At 40.2% G+C, this 19768-nt stretch overlaps 1 protein-coding gene across 1 annotated transcript; it reads right to left on the bottom strand.

Moving 5' to 3' along the window:
• Positions 1 to 5812: 5812 nt before the first annotated feature.
• Positions 5813 to 17741, bottom strand: ca8 (carbonic anhydrase VIII). Its single transcript, XM_044044398.1, has 8 exons — positions 17361 to 17741; positions 10675 to 10866; positions 10370 to 10494; positions 9658 to 9753; positions 7144 to 7206; positions 7004 to 7052; positions 6805 to 6917; positions 5813 to 5938 (listed from the first exon to the last, which is right to left on the bottom strand). The coding sequence occupies exons 1-8, from the start codon at positions 17431 to 17433 to the stop codon at positions 5813 to 5815; spliced, it is 837 nt and encodes a 278-aa protein (XP_043900333.1). The 5' UTR covers positions 17434 to 17741.
• Positions 17742 to 19768: the final 2027 nt, after the last annotated feature.

The raw sequence follows: 19768 nt of genomic DNA, 5'->3' as shown, positions 1-19768 counted from the left end.
ATATTTATCTTTGGAATGACAGTTTTATGTGAGGATTTGTCGGATTATTATAGGAAAACCATGAGGGAATGCCTTTCCTCAATCTTTCTTCTCCTCATTTTGCATGCTTTAGCAAATCTGGGCATGGGCTTCAGAAGTTTTGCTAAATTTTTAAGGACCTCAAATGTCTGAAGTTTGGGAAGTTCTGACCCAAACCTGAACCCGTGGGAGGAAGCTGGAGTCACTGCAGAAAACCTATGCATACAAATTCAACACAGAGGCCCAGGTCAAACACGGATTCTTATGAAACACCACAGCTAACCTCTGCAGTACTGTGCCACCACATGTTACAACTAAATAATACTAATGATAATTAATAGGACTGTCAATAGATACAAAAAAGAGAATTAATTAATCACATATTTTGAAATGTGATTAAAAGTCGCGATTAAAAGTTTGCTTTTCTTCAAGTGCCAATCAGTTCATCTTAAAATGAAGGCTCAACATGGATGACTGCCATCCTGTATCCAACAAGAACATGGTTATCATCACAACAACAAAAAGATGATCGCTCGGATTGAAATTGCATCCTAATTAACTGAGGACGGGGATAGAAGAAGGTGCCCTTTTCTTTACAATGATTGATAAACCACCTGCAATCAACATAACCATGAGAGTGGGGTCTGGGCAGTGTTGGTATGAATGCACTGATGGTGTAACGGGGGAAAACGTCTTATTTTGTTAGATATTTATTGCCCTTAATCATATGTACACATGCACATGTACACCTGTCATGTATCCCCTTTTAAAAACATGTTAATTAAGTCTAATTTTACATTATATTTTTTATACGGCCAATAGCATGAATTCTGAACTAATTCTTAAAACTGCGTTTGGATTGGAATTTCTGCAAGACGCCTACATTATTTGATAAAAAGTAATTTTGTAGAAACTTGGTGACTAGGCCTATTAAACATCTACATGAGTGCATGGTTGTTGAAATAACTAAATATGGAGGTAAATACTGCCAGTGTAATATTTATATGAATGAATAATTATGAGATCATTTGAGCCTCTGCCCTCTGAATTACTGGTACATCTGGAAATTATAATCTTATTCTAATTTTGCTACTATATTCTATAGATTGGCCAGTGGCCAACCACTGGAACAGTACAGAGACTCTAGGAAAGACATTCTTGGCACATCATTTTTTTATGAAGAAACAAACATGATACCCCAAAATAAATCACAATAATAATAACAATAATAAAACCAAGAGAGAAACACCTCAATTGTAGAAAAAAGTAGACAACCAGGTTGAAAAATAGGTCACTAGCAGGGATTGAATCAGAGTGTTCATCATGTGCACTGGTGTGGAACAACTTTGAATACAAATGCAGGATGGAAGTGTGTGTGTGAGTGTGGGTTGATCAAAATGCTTCACCTGGAGTGTCATGCCAATTAAATTTGACATCCTGATCCCAACAGGTTTTTCCTGTGTCATATTAAAACTGAATTTGTTTTACCAGTGTGGACAAGATTTAGCGGACAGTGGTGTCTTCACGCTTCATGCAGAGTCGTCTCCAATTAAACAGTTTGCTGTGTCACTGTTGGTGGTGGAGACGGAGGTTTATAGAAAGACGGAACAGAACAGGTTACATGATGAGACTAGTCTCCACATTTACACCAGCACACGACTCAACATCAGTGTGATAGTGATTAATATTGACTCCTGTGATGTGACATTAATAAGCAGCGATTGTGGTGAAAGTGCTAACTGTAGCAAAAGGATGTTGAAGCAAGGTTCAGTGCTTTCCTCACACATCTGTGATTTATTTGTTTTTGATGTTGCTCATCAGGGACAGAAGGGATTAGCTTTGGATGCCAAATAGTTTCTGTAGAATACAATTACGTGCATTGTGAATGTGTCTATGCATGAGAGTCATTGGATTATATCAAATCTCCACATTGTGAAAATTCCATTTCTGTCTATTTCCTGCACTTAGAATTATTTATTTATTTTATTTGTATAATTTTCTTTTATTCTTGCTTTACACTTTACAGTACAACACAGTAACAATATGGTAATACCAGTTATCAAATAATAACTTGGTTATAATTGAAAATGTTTGTTGGAAATTAAGGGAGGATGAATTCCTACATTAAATTATGGAAAACATTTTAATGAGAAGGTACTACACTAATGGCAACCTACACTCAACTATTGAAACGACAAGGTATTACTGTAATATTATCCTATACATGGAAGATATGTGCAGATAATGTGAAAAATTACCTGATACATGGAAGATTGAAGAGCAGCAACATTTGAGTGTCCTGACAGTTGAAGAGCTGAAGTAACATTAAGCTTGATGAGGTTAAAGAGTTTCATTTAAATATTGTCAATTGAGTTCACACATTGCTGATTAACACGACTCTCTGTGTCTTTCTGTATAGAGCTGTTAACATTGTACACCACTTAGATTATGGCAGAAAGTGGATGAAAATAAAACACTGGAATGACTTGGTTTGATATGTACAGGTATATACAGTATGCATTTTTGTCTGTTGTTTCACATTCGATGTCATTGTCCATTGTCGTTGCATCGGTACAATGTTGCGTTATCCGACAATCACAGCCCACACCAAATAAAGGTGCTGTTTGCAGTTGAAACGCATGCCTGACTCCGGGCTTTAACCTTTCAAACCGGACCGCGCCGTATCAAACCGAACTGTACCATGATGGAAACACAGCATATGTGCCTGCATGTGCCAATCACAACGGCTGCTGTTCCTGTAACATGCAGCTCCAAGTTTCATTAAAACACAGATTTAAAAAATTAAGTGTTTACACAGCATAAGGGCTAAAGACAGAGGGAGAGAGAGAGAGAAGCAGGCGGTTATATTTAAGATGCTGGCAGTCTTTTGGTTCTTACTCAGAATTCCTCAGAGGGCAATAGAATTTCTACACTGGAGCTTTAAGGTGTAACTGTAAAAAAAGCCATAAGTCCTATTGTTTCACAGAGAAACACCTGCGTTAAAGAGCTAAACTTATGATATGTCCAGGCCTAGGGGGAAAACATAAACAAAAGAGACTCACTTTTCACAACTCCCAAGAAACTGCCAGCATTACACAAAACAAACCATTTTTAAAAAGGCTCATTAAAAACAAACCAGCAATGTGTGCTGGCAGTGTGGCTGTGATTGGTTCAAGGGAAGTTGACTGTATCTGGCCTCTTATACTAGAACTTCCCTGTGCAGGACCAGGACCAGGACCAGGACCAGTCAACTCCCAGGATCCACCTAAACACTTACACACACACACACACAAATAGAGAGAGACAGAAATAATTTCAAGCAAAGTACAGCCCTGGGGTCGTAAAGCTTATGAAATGGACGATAAAACATTTAAATGAAATACAATGTACTTTATTGTCCCCAACAGGGGGCATATGTATATATATATATATATATATATATATATATATATATATATATACATACATATATATACTGTAGGTTAGATAGTCCGTACGTTTACATGCACAGTTTTATCAAGCCAAGGCCATATAGTCTAACTAAGACAGGCATTCAGACAAAAATCGATTTATTGACCGTATACAGTACGTCCGACTCCGCCTCTGTAGGTGGTGCTGTATCCCTCTCTGTTGTCAAAGAAAAACAAACATGGACTGGCAAGATGGACGGTGAGTTAATTTCACAATAAGTTGTGTGTGACTGGTAGAATGTATTTAATTGGGATTGAGTTAGCAAGTAGTAGTAGTATTAGTAATAATAAATGTCTTGAGATTGCACTATATAAATACACAATAAGAGTATACTGTATAATGTAACAAATAATTCATCGATTTTGTTCTTGGCTCTTGATGTAAATAATATTCAGATTATTATGCTATGCATTTGTTAAGGTAGAGAGATAACACACTGTAATGGAGGGCAAAGCAGAGTCCACCTTCAGCACAGGTGGCCTGTTACGGTGTTCTACTAATTATCAATTTGCTTTGTTCACAGGACCTGGAATCACAGAATCTCAAGAGAATAAAAAGATAAATATTGCACCCGCTCTAAAGTGAGCGATGCATCTGCCCTGAAAACATACAAACATGAAGAACGTTTGTGAAGAGGAAAGGAATTGGACAGAGGGTTGCCAGTTCAACCATATAAATATTAAAAAACAAAAACGCTGTGCAAAATGTGTGAGAGTGAAGTAACTGTGCTTTTTGAAAAGCATGACACAGTTCACCTGCGTCTTTGTTGAATCTTTTTCCATTTACTTGCTCTATAATGTCTGCCTGAAGGTATATTCAGCAGACAGACAAGTGTGACGGGTCATTCTTTCTGTTAGTTCTAAGAGTGTAAAATAGTGAGGACAAGTCTAGTGTTGAACGTTTGATCTTTCATATTAAATTTAATGTTTTAATGTTTAAAGTTATCTCCATTGTTTAAAGCCATTGGTTCAGTCAACTTAGTGTGTGGACGTGGCCTGAGGCATGAGGAGACAGGAAGGACCTTTTTTATTTTCCCCTGTTAGCAATTCAAACAGGTCAGGGACATAAATGTCAGAGGATCACATTCATCGCCCTTTACAAAGAGCCAAAGGTGGATTTATAGTTAGAACCTATGATGAAGGTGATGTGACACACTCATTGATTGGCAGTGGGTGTAAACACTTCCTGTTTGCAGTGAATGCCAGGAAGCCACGGGCCAGAGCAGCCGAGTGCGGCGTGATCTAAACTTACTGGTCAATTCATTAGCTGTTAACACAAACAGCTAATCTGCCAATCACACCTCAGAATGAGGAAGAAACGTGGTTTTAACATCTCATCAAAAAAAGAAAGTGTCCACTGACGGGGAGTTCTCAGGGAGAACGCCCTCATGATGCCAATGGTTCAGAAGACCATCTCTTGACCAAGTGGCAACTGGTCTTGATGTCACCCTGGGACCATGTTGGGGGTTTAGCAATCAGAAATGCACAGACATGAGCTGCAACCAGCCTTCTGCTCGACGATACCAGCAGTCAATCCCCATCCTCAATAAAACTGACATTATGCTCTATTGAAGAAAACCTGTAACGAGCGAATGACACTATTAACGCCTCAGGAAAAGGAGTTTACTGAGTCAAACTGAGTTCGTTTAGCAACCAGAAGAGTGGCTATACACTCGCTATTAGTTTCACCCAGAAAACCGAAAGACTAGGGCCACTTTATATACATATACATACATATATATATATATACATATAGCGTACAGCACATCAGTCAGTGCAGTGTGTTACACAATTCTTTTGACAATGGGTAGGGAACCATCATAATCTATCCACACCATCCTAGTTTTCACCCATCTGTTGCGTTACCAAGCACTGTAGTTGAGGGTGGAGCTGGAATTTGATGGCGAGATACACTGTGTTTGGCAGGTATGCTGTCATGCCATGTTAGCTGACTCCGCTATCGCCGTCTGGCCTCTGGCATGTTTATGTTGGGGTTAGCCAGGCTTCCATCGCTCGCCTCCAGCTTGTTCAGAATTCTGCTGCACGACTATTAACAAGAACTGACAGGCTATATTTAAAAAAAAAAGAACTGACAGGCATGAACATGCCATGAAGTTATTATTGGCCCCTTTAACACCTGGCATTAAAATGTATTTTCTGTGATCGGATTGCAATCGGATAACGCCTGACCACCTGAGCACAAGTGTAAATACACCCGAGGACGGATTGTTATCCGACCCGAGAAACCATTTCTGACTACACTGAACATCAGTGTGAGCAGAAATATGTTCGTGGCTCCTAGCACAGCTAATGTGAATGCAGCGTCAAAACTGCGCAGCATCCTCTGCTTTCTTCCCTGCTTCTTCAAGCTGTACACTCCTTGGCAATCCTTTCTCGATGGTCACCATGGCACAGATTCTTGCCGTGTCTTGTTCTGAGGACTGGCAACACTACAAGTATGAACACGACTAATTATCTTTCATGACACTGCATGAGTTTGATGATTATCGGAGAGGTGGGCATTGGTAGTCCCTGGAGGAGATGTCAAAGAGGTAGGAGAACTGTTTCCAAAGCTCAATGGAACATTCTTCAGGGTCACTATTCCACTTGACAGCAGCAGCAGCATCCCTCTTCCTCTTCATTTATGTGCCACTACACGTTCATGACATTCATAATCTGGTCCAACACTGGAAATGTGTCAGTCACGACCAAATCACTTGAAAATTGGCCTGAATTTGTGTAGTCTGCTCCCGGCATTACTTCAGCTGTAAACTCCTTCATGGTCCCCAAGATCTTGGTTGTCCCAGAACCAATGCTGAAGCTCTGTGGGGATCGGGCCTTCACGGCAGAAGCTCCCAAATTGTGGAATGGTTTGCTACTACACATTAGACAGACCTCATCACTTCCTGTTTTTAAGTCTGCCTTAAAAACACATATTTTCTCTTTGGCCTTCGACTCAGACTAAGTTGTTCTGTCTATATCGTGAGTTTTTGTCTCAGGTGTGCTCTGTTTGTGTTTTATGTTTTTTAAATAAAAAATTTTGCTTTAATACTATTTGGATTGGATTGGCCCACACGCCCCAGGGTGGAAACGCAAGCTAGATCTTGGTGCACCATTCCAAACCACACTGTGGTTAGTTAAACTGTACTTAAACTACCACTTAGTAGAAACCAGGCTTTAGGTTCACATAATCCCAGAAGAAGTGGCTGGTGGGTGTATTTTAAATACAGGAAGCAGTTTATCAGATAACTAGAGTAACATGATATACTATATACATGTATATATATATATATATGTATATATATATATGTATTACCTGCAGCTGTGAGATGGTGAGAGGGTAGCGGTAAAGAATCCAGGTCACATGTTCACTGCAGGGCGGAGTTGTCAGAGATCCTTCATACACCCAGTAGTCTCTCAGTAACGGGTCTGGGGAAATTGAAGTTTGGGTAGACGTCAACACAACAAGCACAGTCTTCATGTTCATCATGCATTTAAAACTCATTTCTTCTCACCAGGTAATAGTGTGTTGGGGTTGAAGCATGGGATGATTTTGTTCTTCCCCTGATGGAAACACAGCAACACAACACTTTTCACTGTCATCTTGTGCTTCTTCATGATCTAATCCATCTGCAGTTTTCAGTTTTGGTCTCACCTTGTACTGTAGGTCTTGCAGGACTTCAGTGATGGCCTTCAGACCCAGATGCTCCTTACCAATCTGATGTTTCGAAAAAATTAAAAAACGTATATGTCATATGACCAGTGGATCTGACACAGGTAGAGATGTCAGCGATTGTCTCCAGGAAGTCAGCAGTTTATATCTGCTGCATCATTACAGGAAGTACACAGGAGCACAAATCTAAAGACTGAGGTTTTCAGTGGACCAGCACTCTCTGTCGTAAAAGTGAACAAGGCTGTTTGTCAAAGGGTTTACTTTTTGTTTCGTCTTTTAGACACTTTTGGACATTAAGGTTCCCTTTTGAACCGGTGCTTAAAGACCTGAGATTTGCTGTTATGTGGTGTCTTAAGACCTGTGTATACTCAAAAGATGGAGTATAAACATCATGAGCAATGAAGTATAAGTCAGGGTTTCTGAATCCTGGTCCTGGGCATGTTTTAGATGTTTCCTTACTTCAGCACACCTGATTCAAATGGTCAGCTCGTCATCGTATGTATGTAAGTATGTACTTGCATACTTGGTACACAAGTACAATCTCTTCATTTGGAACAGTGGCATACTTCCTTTTTTACGCTTTCTTTTAGGGATTTTTGTTTTTTATCAAAATTATGCAAGTTGTTAATGTGTTTATTTATTTATGGTTTGTTTTATAGGGACAGATACAATATCATAGACAGAACTGCTAAGAGTTGTTAGCAATGCGCACCATAGTGTTTCTAGCAGATGCTAATTTGCCACATTTGTCCCTAGAAGGACTTGTTATGACAATAACTGTCATACTATACAACGATAAAACATTACATTCTTGTGGAAAGTACATGAAAGCGACCAGAAAATGACTTTGGTAGAAGTTAAAGTCATCTTTTAGAATATTACTTGAGTACAAGTTTTAGTTCCTGACATTTACTGTACAAAAAGTAAAAGTAAAAGAGACAAGCTTCAAATCACAGTATTGTGGCTCTTAAAACCAAAAACCTTGTATTTGAATTAGAGTTGTTTGATTGCCGTGAATGCCGGTATCACAGTCCAGTTCTTTTTTTGCTGTTTTCTCGGCCAATCAGCTGCTCGTCACAGAGGAAACACATTGCGACATGTACGGACAAGTATGGATATTGAGAACGGGTCCATCGGTCTGCAGAATCCTGACAACGGTCCACATATTTCAATCAGGTGTGTTGGAGCAGGGAAAACATGCAGGTCAGTGGGTCACCAAGTCCAGGATGGAGAAACCCTGCTGTGAGTAATCATAATATAATAACTATTATTGTGATAATTAACATTATATACACAGAATTTGGTCAATAAAATGTAATGTATGCATGAAGAGGCAACAAATATTCAAACTAAATCTCAAAATGGTCCGAAATGTAGACTTGTGAAAATATGTGTAGAGAGTTCTGACAGATTCTGAGAGTGTGAGAGTGGAAACTGGGACTCGGCCATTGCCTCACTGCTCTGTATTCCGTGTCGGTTTGTTTGTTTCTTGTTTTCAGTTCCTCCAGTACTGCAGTTTTCCCTCCTTGCGTCACTCTTGATTTCGTGTCTTATTCAGCCTCGTCCCTTGTCTGTGTTTTTGGACTCCTGGCGTACGTTTCGATTCAAAGACTGGCTTTCATGGTTTCATGACTCTGTTATTGGCTGTTTTCAGAGACTCAAGGTTTCCATAGATTTCACTGGTCGTGTCTCCCTTGTGCCTGTGGTCGAGGCTAATCTGTGATGAACCTGGTTACTCGTTTGGAATAACAATTCCTACAATCCCTGGAAGGAAAAACACTTAAAGGCCACACACATGCTGACAAAGTCAATGTTTTTTTTTTACCGCAGGTCATAAAGGGGGACAAGCACACACTCTTTTCTCATCCCTCGACAGTAAAGGTTCTGGGGGGAGTTTATTCCACAGCTTTGTCGCTTTATATGAATTATAAATGACTGTGTTTTTTTTTTTTTAGGTCTGTACAGATATTAAAGCTCCACTGCATGACCTTTGTTCATTTCTGTGCTGTGAGTTTGTCTGAACAGTGTGAGTTTGTGGACAGTAAGTATGCTTTCTGTTCCATATGCCTCTACTGAATTGGGTAAAAGGTTGTTTTTTTTTATCTTTTGTCCGTTCTGCACCTTTTGCATGGAATTTGTTGCAGAAAGACAGTTTCCAGGAGTTCATTTCATTGAACGCTTTCAAATCCAAACAGACTGAGGCTGACTCTACAACATGCACTTGTTTTTCATCATGTAATCTTTGTTTTCTGCTTGTGTTTTAACTGTGTAAATGTGTAACTGTTGGATGTAGGATGATGAGAGAGCAAATGATCTTATTGTCTCCTGTGAAAGGTCCATACAGCAGACTTTGCTCACATTGGTGATAATGGTGTGACTTCAGGAGCTCAGCATTTTCTCACGTGGTTCTTGGTGTAAAATGGTTCGAGAACCACTGTATTTGACAGTGAGATGGTGCAGTTTTAAATATGCTCATCAGGAGGAGGTCATGATCACCTGCACAAAAAGAGCGATGATGAGGACTCCGTTCCTCTTCCCAAGAGCGTCCTCCAGTGTGTTGAACAATGTGCTGTTCCAGTGAATCAGGTGGAGCTACAACACATGGAGAGACAACAGGACACGACTTGAGTTAGAGAGGTCATTGTTGTTGACGGGTGAAAGGGACAGGAGTAAGTGTTTGAGAAAACCACCAGCTGGTGGTGACTGACGGTTTGTCCATATGGGCTCTTATGTCCAGACTGACGATGTGTGCAGGACATGACTTAGTGTAATGTACACACAGTGAAAAAACATATAATCTCAGTGATCTCTGGCCTCATTGTTAATTATTATTATTAATATTATTATTATTAATCATCTAAGATGTCCCTCTGGGTATTAATTAAGCCATGTGCAAGATATGAGTGAATGATAATTCATGAGGCTAAACCTGGTAATTATATTAGTCCTTTAGTCCTCCACATTATTACATTATTGTGGCAGATCAAAAGATTGATATATAACAAAAAAGTGTCTTTATAAAGTCATTTATTGTTTTAACAAACTTGAACAGATGCAGTCATTTACATTTTGCTGTGTTCATTTATCAAAAATACAAAAATAACATACTAAATATGACTGTAATTAATTAATCGCAGAAGAAGAAGAAGAAGAAGAAGAAGAAGAAGAAGAAGAAGAAGAAGAAGAAGAGGATGTGTGTGCTCTTTACCTCCATGGGGAAAGCCTTGAAGTTGACCGTGTGCTCTGATCCTCTCTGGTTCTCTTTGCCCCAGTGGAATCGAACCTCATGAAGCTCAAACTCATGATCACTCGGCAGAGGACCACCTGTAACCACTGTTGACAGCACCGGAGAACCCCAGAGCATTGTGGGACAGCACGGCACAGGAAGTGGAGGACAGATCAAAGCAGTGAAAGTGGACAAAAGGCCATTATTTACAATAACATCAGCACTCTTAGCACTTCTAAAATCAGACAGGTGTGTGTTGACATGTTGCCATAGCTCCTGGGAGTCACCTGACTTGGACTTGAGAACGATGCGGACGGTGTGTCCATCGTTGATGACCTCACAGTCTCGACACACCACGTAGTTTGGAGACAAACCCACATCTAGGAGGGACGAGTCATACTGGGCCTCCCTGGAGTTTAGGTTTATGGGAGACTGATATTCGCCGTTGGCGGCTGGGAAGTGGAGTCCCCACTCGACACCTGCGATTGAAAACACCCAGAACACACATGACACGTGCTGTTTTCTCTAAATGAGGGGGAAACTTGAGTGGAAGTGACTTTTCACGTTAACACTTTGTTTCTTCAGTTGGACAAATATCGTGATGTATCGCTGTGTGATTGTTTGATTATCACAGAATCGCTGCATATCTGCGCTGCTCACGCAGTGAAAACGTGACAGGATTTTAACCACTTAACAAAAATCTCACTGCAGAAAATCAACATGCTGCTGAAAGAGTATGTTCTCTCACCATCAGAAAACCTTTTTCCAACAGGAAACTAGGTTTTCTGACACTTCTTTAAACCACTTCATCTCCTGGAACTCCACAGGGAAAATGAGCCCGTTTCACACGCGGCACACGGGAGGAGTTGTTGATCCACCGCTTGCTTCCGTCACTGAGCTCAAATGTGTTTTGTTGTGACTTCATTGTTTGAAATGCTTTGTTCATGTTTACCTTAGTGGCACAAACTTAACAAACAGAAAGCCACTCCCTGTGTCTCCGTGAGCTAAACATGCTAATTCTCTCTATGGACTTTGAAGCTGAGGAGTGAGTTTGAACAAACTTGAGTTTCCAGTCAGAAAAGCTGACGAATGACAAAAAAAAAAAGCAGCGAATATAATCTTAAAATACTGGAACACCCAGCAGATCGCAGATCGCACTTTTCGTTACTGTAATTACGCACGGTTTGTGCTATCAGAAAAATTCCAACAACAAACAAATGTTATTTTAAATATGGTTTATACTGTTCAAATTTCAAATTTAACACGCAAACAACTACAGTGTTTTTTTCTGAATAAATTGTAAATAACTGCCAGATATCGACAGTTATTCTGGAAAAATAGACAAAAACATTTACTCACAGGACATTTTCTCTGCCTTTTATTCTTAAAATAAGCAAAAAAAAAGACAGACATTGATCACACGGATCACCTGCAGTCTACAGGAAAAGGAAGTGCACACAGTTCAGTCAGCTGTATTTATTTTAAAGTAATATATTATATTATAATATATTATAAGTTATTAATGTGTTTATTTATTTATGGTTTGTTTTATAGGGACAGATACAATATCATAGACAGAACTGCTAAGAGTTGTTCAATGCGCGCACCATAGTGTTTCTAGCAGATGCTAATTTGCCACATTGGTCCCTAGAAGGACTTGTTATGACAATAACTGTCATACTATACAACGATAAAACATTATATTCTTGTAGAAAGTACATGAAAGTGACCAGAAAATGACTTTGGTAGAAGTTAAAGTCATCTCTTAGAATATTACTTGAGTACAAGTTTTAGTTCCTGACATTTACAGTACAAAAAGTAAAAGTAAAAGTATTTAAACAAAGTGAGCAATTACCATTTTGAATCTGACATTTTGTGGCTACATTTAAAGCATAACAGGTACAGGCGAACAACTTCAAACAACATTGAAATTAACCTCTATGATCTCTTGTATTTTTGAAACTTTTTGAATCCTTTGGAGTTTGTGAAGCTTCTAGATTGGAGACGAAATCTGCAGTTGATGAAACGCGGCGCCCGGCGTGTACAACAGAAACCCACATGGTTCAGGGAAATGTACACTTTTTTTTTTTAGGAAATGTAGTGCAGTAAAAGTAAAAGTTGTCAGAAATATAAATAACAAAGTAAAGTACATATATATAAAAAATTCTACTTAAGTAAAGTAACAAAGTATTTGTACTTTGTTACTTTACAACACTGGGCTGAAACACTCAAAGCAGTCTGAGCAAAAGCTGTTTTGCAGAAGTGGATGTATATAAGACAACGACAATGAGGAATCACCTCATACAACCACATTGAAATAAACCTGAACTACCCCTTTAAAAGAGAAGGGGCTTTTTTTACGAGGCACAGTGTGGTGAAAATGACATATAGTACACACGGGTCGAGATTCATTTCAGCTTTTTTGGAGACAATGACTCGCGATGGAAATATCCCAACATTGTAAGATGTGAAAAACCTCGTGGCGTCTTTAAATAAACATATTAAGTGAGGAAAATCACGCCCCACACACACACACACACACACAAAACTACACTGAGTGATTGTTCCCTCCATTCACTGTGTGGCACAGAGACCGATCACATTCCCTCTGTGCTCAGCAACTAAAGCCTTGACAACAATTTACTAAGGCCAGTGAGTGTTTCACTGCAGCTATGTGTGTGTGTGTGTGAGAGAGAGAGAGAGAGAAAGCACTCACTCTCCCATACCAAAGTCCATAGAGAATATCAACATTTTTAGATTACCAGGATCCAGGAGTTTCCAGACGAATGTATTTGAACGTCATTTCTAAATAATACAGTTGAACTTACCGATAGATGCTTTTTTTGCTGTGATGTAAAATTGCTTATTTTCTCTATGGACTTTGGTGTGAGGGCCACACGGTGGGGTGGTGGTTAGCACTCTCGCCTTGCAGCGAGAAGACCCGGGTTGGAGCCCCGGTTGGAACAAGGGCCTTTCTGCATGGAGTTTGCATGTTCTCCCCGTGTGTGCGTGGGTTCTCTCCGGGTTCTCCGGCTTCCTCCCACAGTCCAAAAACAATGTGGGGATTAGGTGAATTGGACACTCTAAATTGACCGTGAGTGTGAGAGTGAATTTTTGTTTGTCTCTAGTTGTGTGTGGCCCTGCGATGGACTGGCGAACTGTCCAGGGTGTACCCCGCTTATCGCCCGATGTAGCTGAGATTGGCACAGCACCCCCCCGTGACCCTCTGGTGGAGGATAAAGCGGTTAGATGATGACTGACTGACTTTGGTGTGAGGCAGGGATCTGCAACCTTCAGTATGAAAAGAGCCATTTTTGTCCCCTCTCCACCCAAGTACAATGAATTTAACAGCCACAAAATCCATTCATTTCACTGCATACAATTATAATAATTATATTAAATATACATTTTTCTATAAAGATATACTTAATATAAAAGAACTAGTTTGTTGCATTTGTGAAATTCAAAAACTACAAAAAGAAAACTGTTGACATTTCATTATGACGACCTGGTCCTTCCATCATTTGTGGAAAATGAATGAAATGAAAAAAACTAACCCTTTGAAATAAATAAAGCAATATTAGGATTTCATGTAGACATAGACATTAGATGCAACACTTTTATTTATCATCTTGATCAGACACAGTGAGACTTCCTGCTTCAGGATGAACTGATTTCATGTCAGCGCCTCGTTCAACCATACGTCAATAAAAAAAAAAAGGTTCTTGAGCCACAATTCTGTGCATAAATACAAACGACGTGATAGCAAAACACAAAAGCGACTTCTGCAATCTAAGTTCCTTATCAGTGTCTAACATCACAAGTGTCTTGCAGAGTCTAATATCTCGTCCTCAAAGTGTTTCCTGTGACAAGAGTGTCTTTTAAATACGATGCTACATGTTTCCACAGAACGCTGGTGTCAGCTGTTACACGTCAGTAAACTTACAGGGAGGGTTTTACGCGTCGGTTACACAACATATCCCTCAGTGCTCCACAAACGCAGCTACCTAAAGCGTCATATTTACACACACACACAAGAACGTAAGAAGCACGGTTCATTTAAGGGTCCATTGTGTAAGAATTAGCGACATCTAATGGCGAGAGTGCAGATTGCACAAACAGCGAAATCCGAATTCACATACCAGAAAGGGTGTAATCACTCTCTCACCACTAGGGCTGCAACAATGAATGGATTATTAATTGATTATTCATTTCTCAGCTTCTTAAATATGAATATTTTCAGGTTTCAAAAAACAAAAAAATCATTAAAACTGAAACTTTTTGGTTTGTGAACAAAACAAGACATTTGAGAACTTCATCAATTACGGGTTTGGGAAGCGGCAATTAACGTTTTGTGGAGCAAACAACTTGTTCATTATTAAAAAATAATCGTTAGTTGCAGCACTGTCCACTCTCGCTTTGTCTCTGTCATTTTCTTCTGCTTCTTTGTTGACGTATGCATCTGCGTTTTGGGATGACCGGTTCTAAAAATGCTAATTTTAAGGCCACAAAAACAAAATGCATTTTATTTTGAAAGGTATTATACACTTATACTTATATATTTGAAATTTCTGTAAAATGTTCTGTAAAATAATGAGCTGACTGACCTGAGAGTGAGTTAAAGGAGCAGTCCACAAACTTTCACAAACAGAGGTCATTCCAGAAGTAAATTTGTTTTCTTGTCACATAACATCACATGACTCACAGTTGAAAGGGCTTTTCTTGGCTTGGATTGAAAAATCACTGCAAAACATTAATAGCTGTGTTGGAAAAATATCTGATTCTGCTTTTATAAGCATAAGACTGTGTTGAGGTGATTGTGTCTCACTGTGAGAAACATCCTCCAATGACTCAACAGCAGCATGAGTAGGAATGAGCGGATATGTTAGGCAGCATCACTTTGTTGATCTGATATGGGTCTAAACCGTCAAATTAGACATTGTAAAAAGAAATCCTCACAGGTACACATTGGTTTGTGAAAGTGATCGCTATCGGAGGTTGCATATGTGGTCGGAAGTAGGAATTTCCGAGTTCTTGGTCAGAGGTTTTAACTAGAACGCCTAGAGGAAGTGCATTTAGTCAGTTTTTGGGAATCACAGTAAACCTTGCAATACAATGATACTGTGATCAACAATCTATTGCAAGACAATCATAAAGCGATAGAGCACGATATCTGTCTCACTGAAGAAAATGAGTGCAGGATTTCTCTATTTATTCCCAACATAGAAAACAAGTGCATAACTATGTATGTATTGAACGTGGATGGAGCATCTCTTAATGTAGCTTTCTCCACCATTATCTTCTTCAGCCAGGTCACTTCCACCCAGGTTTTACCTCATTCATTTGAGCAGCGCCAGCACCAGGAGACATAAAGTAGTGACGCCCAGCGAGTGAAACTGGCAGGGACTGTTTACTTTAGAGCGCCTTCATTTCTTTATTAAAATATCAATATTTGTCCTGGCGTATCGATAACCGTATTGCATGAGGAAGGTAATACGATATTTTGACCCATCCCTAATCCCACCCACTACTAAAAATCTGACGCCCCTACATAGTGCTGTTAAATATTTATCAATGGACATGTTTGTGTTTTCAAAATATCCTCATTGACCAACAATGACCCAAAACACGTCTTCACGTCCATGTTTTCAGATGCAAATGGAACGCACCATCAGCAGAGTAGCATCTGTCATAGTTTGATATGTAGCAACACTAACAACAGTACAGCACAGTACAGCACAGTACAGCACAGTACAGTACAGTACAGGACAGTACAGGACAGTACAGTACTGTACAGTATGGTTTGAAATGGAAACGCAGAGTCAGGCTTGCGCTTGGACAGAGAAGAGTACCTTTACTTGGTAGGCGGGGTCAGGGCTGTGAAGTCAGTAGTGTGACGCCGTACCGGTATCGATGACATCAAACGCAACACGACAGACAACAATGGAGGACTGTTTGTCTCAAGAAGACGTCAAGCGTTGTATGAGAATAGACTGACGATGGGAGTGGCATTTTCCTGTTGTCCAATCAGCTGACTGTCGTGGGTGGAGCCAGCCTAGCTCCGCCTGGACTGTACCATACCATTTTACTCTAGTACCCCCGAGGGACAGGTGCCAAAGAAATGGTAGGTTATTTTGGTACTGTTCCTATACATACTGTACCATTCCATCCATCTTCTACCGCGTTATCCTCCAATCTCAGCAGACATAGGGTGATACACCCTGGACAGGTTGCATGTCCATCACAGGGACACAGAGACAAACAACCATCCACTCTCACACCTATGGTCAATTTAAAGTGTCCAATTTGCCTCATGCCTCAAAATTTGCATGTCTTTGGACTGTGGGAGGAAACCGGAGAACCCAGAGAAAACCCACGCGGGGACAAGATGCAAACTCCATGTAGAAAGGGGGTCACGAACCCAGGTCTTCTTGCTATGAAGGCAAGAGTGCGATCCACTACACCAACCGTGTGGCCCCCGACTCGTCCCACTCGATGGAAACACGGATCATAATCCCACATGTAATCCACAACACAGAGAACAAGGACTAACGTGGAAAGCTGAAAGATTCCACATGTATTACTCTCCATGTAAACCAGCAGCTTGAATTCTCTAACTCATGTGCCTTGCTGCTTAAACACAATGCAATCAGAGACATATGGTCTCAAATGATCCTCCAGATGTCCCTCAACTTCTACTTAAATTTGCTGGATTACTCCTTTAATTCCACCACATGTCAAGTTCCTCTGAGTTTTTGTAAATAAATCATTTATCATGTGTGCTAAGTGTGCCAAAGTGTTTGACACACTCCGTCTGATTGTTCTAAAGGTTATTAAAAACGATTCATCTTCATGACATTTTGTTTTTTCAGTGCAGTAACAGAGACACGTGCAAACCCTGCAAACACACAGTGCATCGACCATGTGTCCCAGCATCTCCTCCCTGTCCCACAGTGATGAAGACCATTCCTACCTTCTTCATAGCCCCAGCTCAGCTCATCCTTCCCCGGGTTGTCGTGTGCCTCGTCGTTCATGCAGTCAGCCATGCTGTGTGTCTGCAGTCTCACTGCTCACTGTGGGGAGAGAGAACCAGTCTGTCCTCCCCAGTAGACTCCCAGTCACACACCTGGACTCAGACCAGAGTGTCCACAGTCAGCTGGACGGACGCCCAGCCTAAAAACTTTTCCTTCACTCTTTGATTTTACGTCTTTCTTTTCCTTTTTACTCCCTCTGTCTCTCTTTTATCTCCCTCTCTGTGTGTCTGCAGGTTTATCTGTGTCCTCTCTTGCTCTGTCCTATATCTGTTCACTGTGTGTAGACTGTCTGTACTTCTCTTTTCTCTCACTGGCTCCTCCCCCCATCTCTCTCTCTCTCTCTCCCTTTTCTCTCTCACAGTTATGTCTGTCTTCCTCTCTTTCTCTGCAGGTGTGCTCACTCGCTCGCTCTCTCCTACTTTAAAAAACAGATTTCTTTTATATTCCCTTCACTCTTCACACTCGGTTCTTAATTTTTCCCTCTGTGTTACATTTATATAGCACCTTTCACAGACATAAACCCAATGTTTTATAAAAAACTGAACACCTGCTTGAATAAAAACACCTTTAGCTGCTTTTTAAAAGAATGAATTTAAACAAGGTAAAGAACAGAGGCGGCAGTGTGTTCCACAGTTTGGGAGCCACTGCCTGAAAAGCTTGATCCCCTCCAAAGTCCTAAAGGTTGTTCTGGGACCTCAGGAAGCGGGCGGGTGTGTGAGGATCAGGTTCTGAGATGTAAGGAGCTTGTCCAAGTAAAAGCTCTAAAAGTAAGGACCAGGATTTTAAAATGTGTGTTCTGAAACTGCCTGGAAACGGTCGATGTCTTTCTTTTAATCCCTTAGAACACAGAGCATTTTGGCTTTTTCCCATGACTGTGTTTCAACAGTATATACAGAGGCTATAAGAATGTGTGTTATAGAGTGTATTATATCCTTTTTTTTTTCAGCACAACCTAGACAAATCTGCTAAACACACGTGAGCAAAAAAACAAAATGTTTAAAATCAGACAGCATTTGTGAAATTTGGAAATAAGCCACTGTTCAAAGTTCACTTGGCTCGTTTTTAGGAAGAAAAATAAATAAAAAAACTGTCTATTTTGTGACTTCTGCAGAATTACTGCTACTTTATATAACTACTAAGAATGTGATATTTAATTGACCATAACTTTGACTAAACAAACATAAGAAGACCAAAAAAACACATTTTGTAAAGCCTGAAATGCCCCATGTCCATATAAGGAGTTGTGTGTTATTCCCACGGCAATTAATCAAGGATTAAAACAAGTAAAAAGGCTACTAGAGTATATTCTAAACGAGAAGAGATAAAAATGTGAATAATCATTTCAAGTTGGGCCTTAGACACCGGAGCTCTACATGATCATTGTTTCTCAGCTCCATCTTGTGCTGTGTCATGTACCGTGTGTGTGTATGTGTGTGTGTGTGTGTGTGTTGGAATGCTGGCAGGAAGGTCATGCTGGTGTGTTTTCTGTTGGAGGCCACAGATCCACCCTTGGGTGAAGGAAACACCAGCAGTTGAGAAAACAGGCTGATAGATGTAGGGTAGAATAAAAGGTCAGGCTGGACTGGAAGACTCTGTCAACTTTCTCAGAGTGTATACAAAACACAATGACGTATACACACTTTTAGCACACGCCGTCGTAAACCGTTCATTCACCACAACCAAGTGGTTTCTAATTTCAAGTGTAAAAATAGAGGCAGTGTTGTGGGGTTTTTATTCCCGTTTCTATTCCTCTCGTGGTTAATCCATATCCTCCAGGCAGCCTGTGTTAATTGCCCCACATTCTTTATCAGGAATGTCCTCTGAGTCGTCGAATTCAGGTGAGCTCCCCTGTTTCCACACTGGGACTGAAGAGTGTGTGTGTGTGTGTGTGTGTGTGTGTGATCCACATCTGATCCAAGTGATATATTGTATATAAACCAGACAGGGCCGGCCCAAGCCTTCATGGGGCCCTCAGCCAAAATTTTAATGGGGGGCCCCTTTATTAACATCAATAATAAAGCAGTAAATGACATGATGACATGGATTCAGGCAGTTGTAGCTGCCTGACATGTTCTTACCCATATATTATTGGCTTTAATCTTAAATGATGGCGAAATATGGAGGAGAATATGGTGTCAGTCACAAAATAAAGTTTAAAGTTTAAAGACTCACCCTGCATCGCCATCATGTACAAAATATGCATTTATAATTTTCTAAAGGTTTTTTAAATTGTGTAAAATCATCTCAGTTTGTCAATCGTCTCTCGGGTTTGGTCGGAATAAAGGCCTTTCTGCATGGAGTTTCCATGTTCTCCCCGTGTGTGTGTGTGTGTGTGTGTGTGTGTGTG

The sequence above is a fragment of the Solea senegalensis genome, linkage group LG1, assembly GCF_019176455.1.
Source record: "Solea senegalensis isolate Sse05_10M linkage group LG1, IFAPA_SoseM_1, whole genome shotgun sequence".
In the NCBI taxonomy this organism is placed as follows: domain Eukaryota; kingdom Metazoa; phylum Chordata; class Actinopteri; order Pleuronectiformes; family Soleidae; genus Solea; species Solea senegalensis.
Note: the sequence above shows the minus strand (reverse complement) of the source record. Positions and strands in the feature narration are given on the sequence as shown.

Bases quoted from the DNA above. Each gene is read 5' to 3' on its own strand.
- ca8 (XM_044044398.1), bottom strand. From the start codon at position 17,433: ATGGCTGACTGCATGAACGACGAGGCACACGACAACCCGGGGAAGGAT. The intron at 7,053-7,143 runs GTGAGACCAAAA...TGTTTCCATCAG, and splicing joins TGCAAGACCTACAGTACAAG to GGGAAGAACAAAATCATCCC. The intron at 6,918-7,003 runs GTGAGAAGAAAT...CAATTTCCCCAG, and splicing joins CCCCAACACACTATTACCTG to ACCCGTTACTGAGAGACTAC.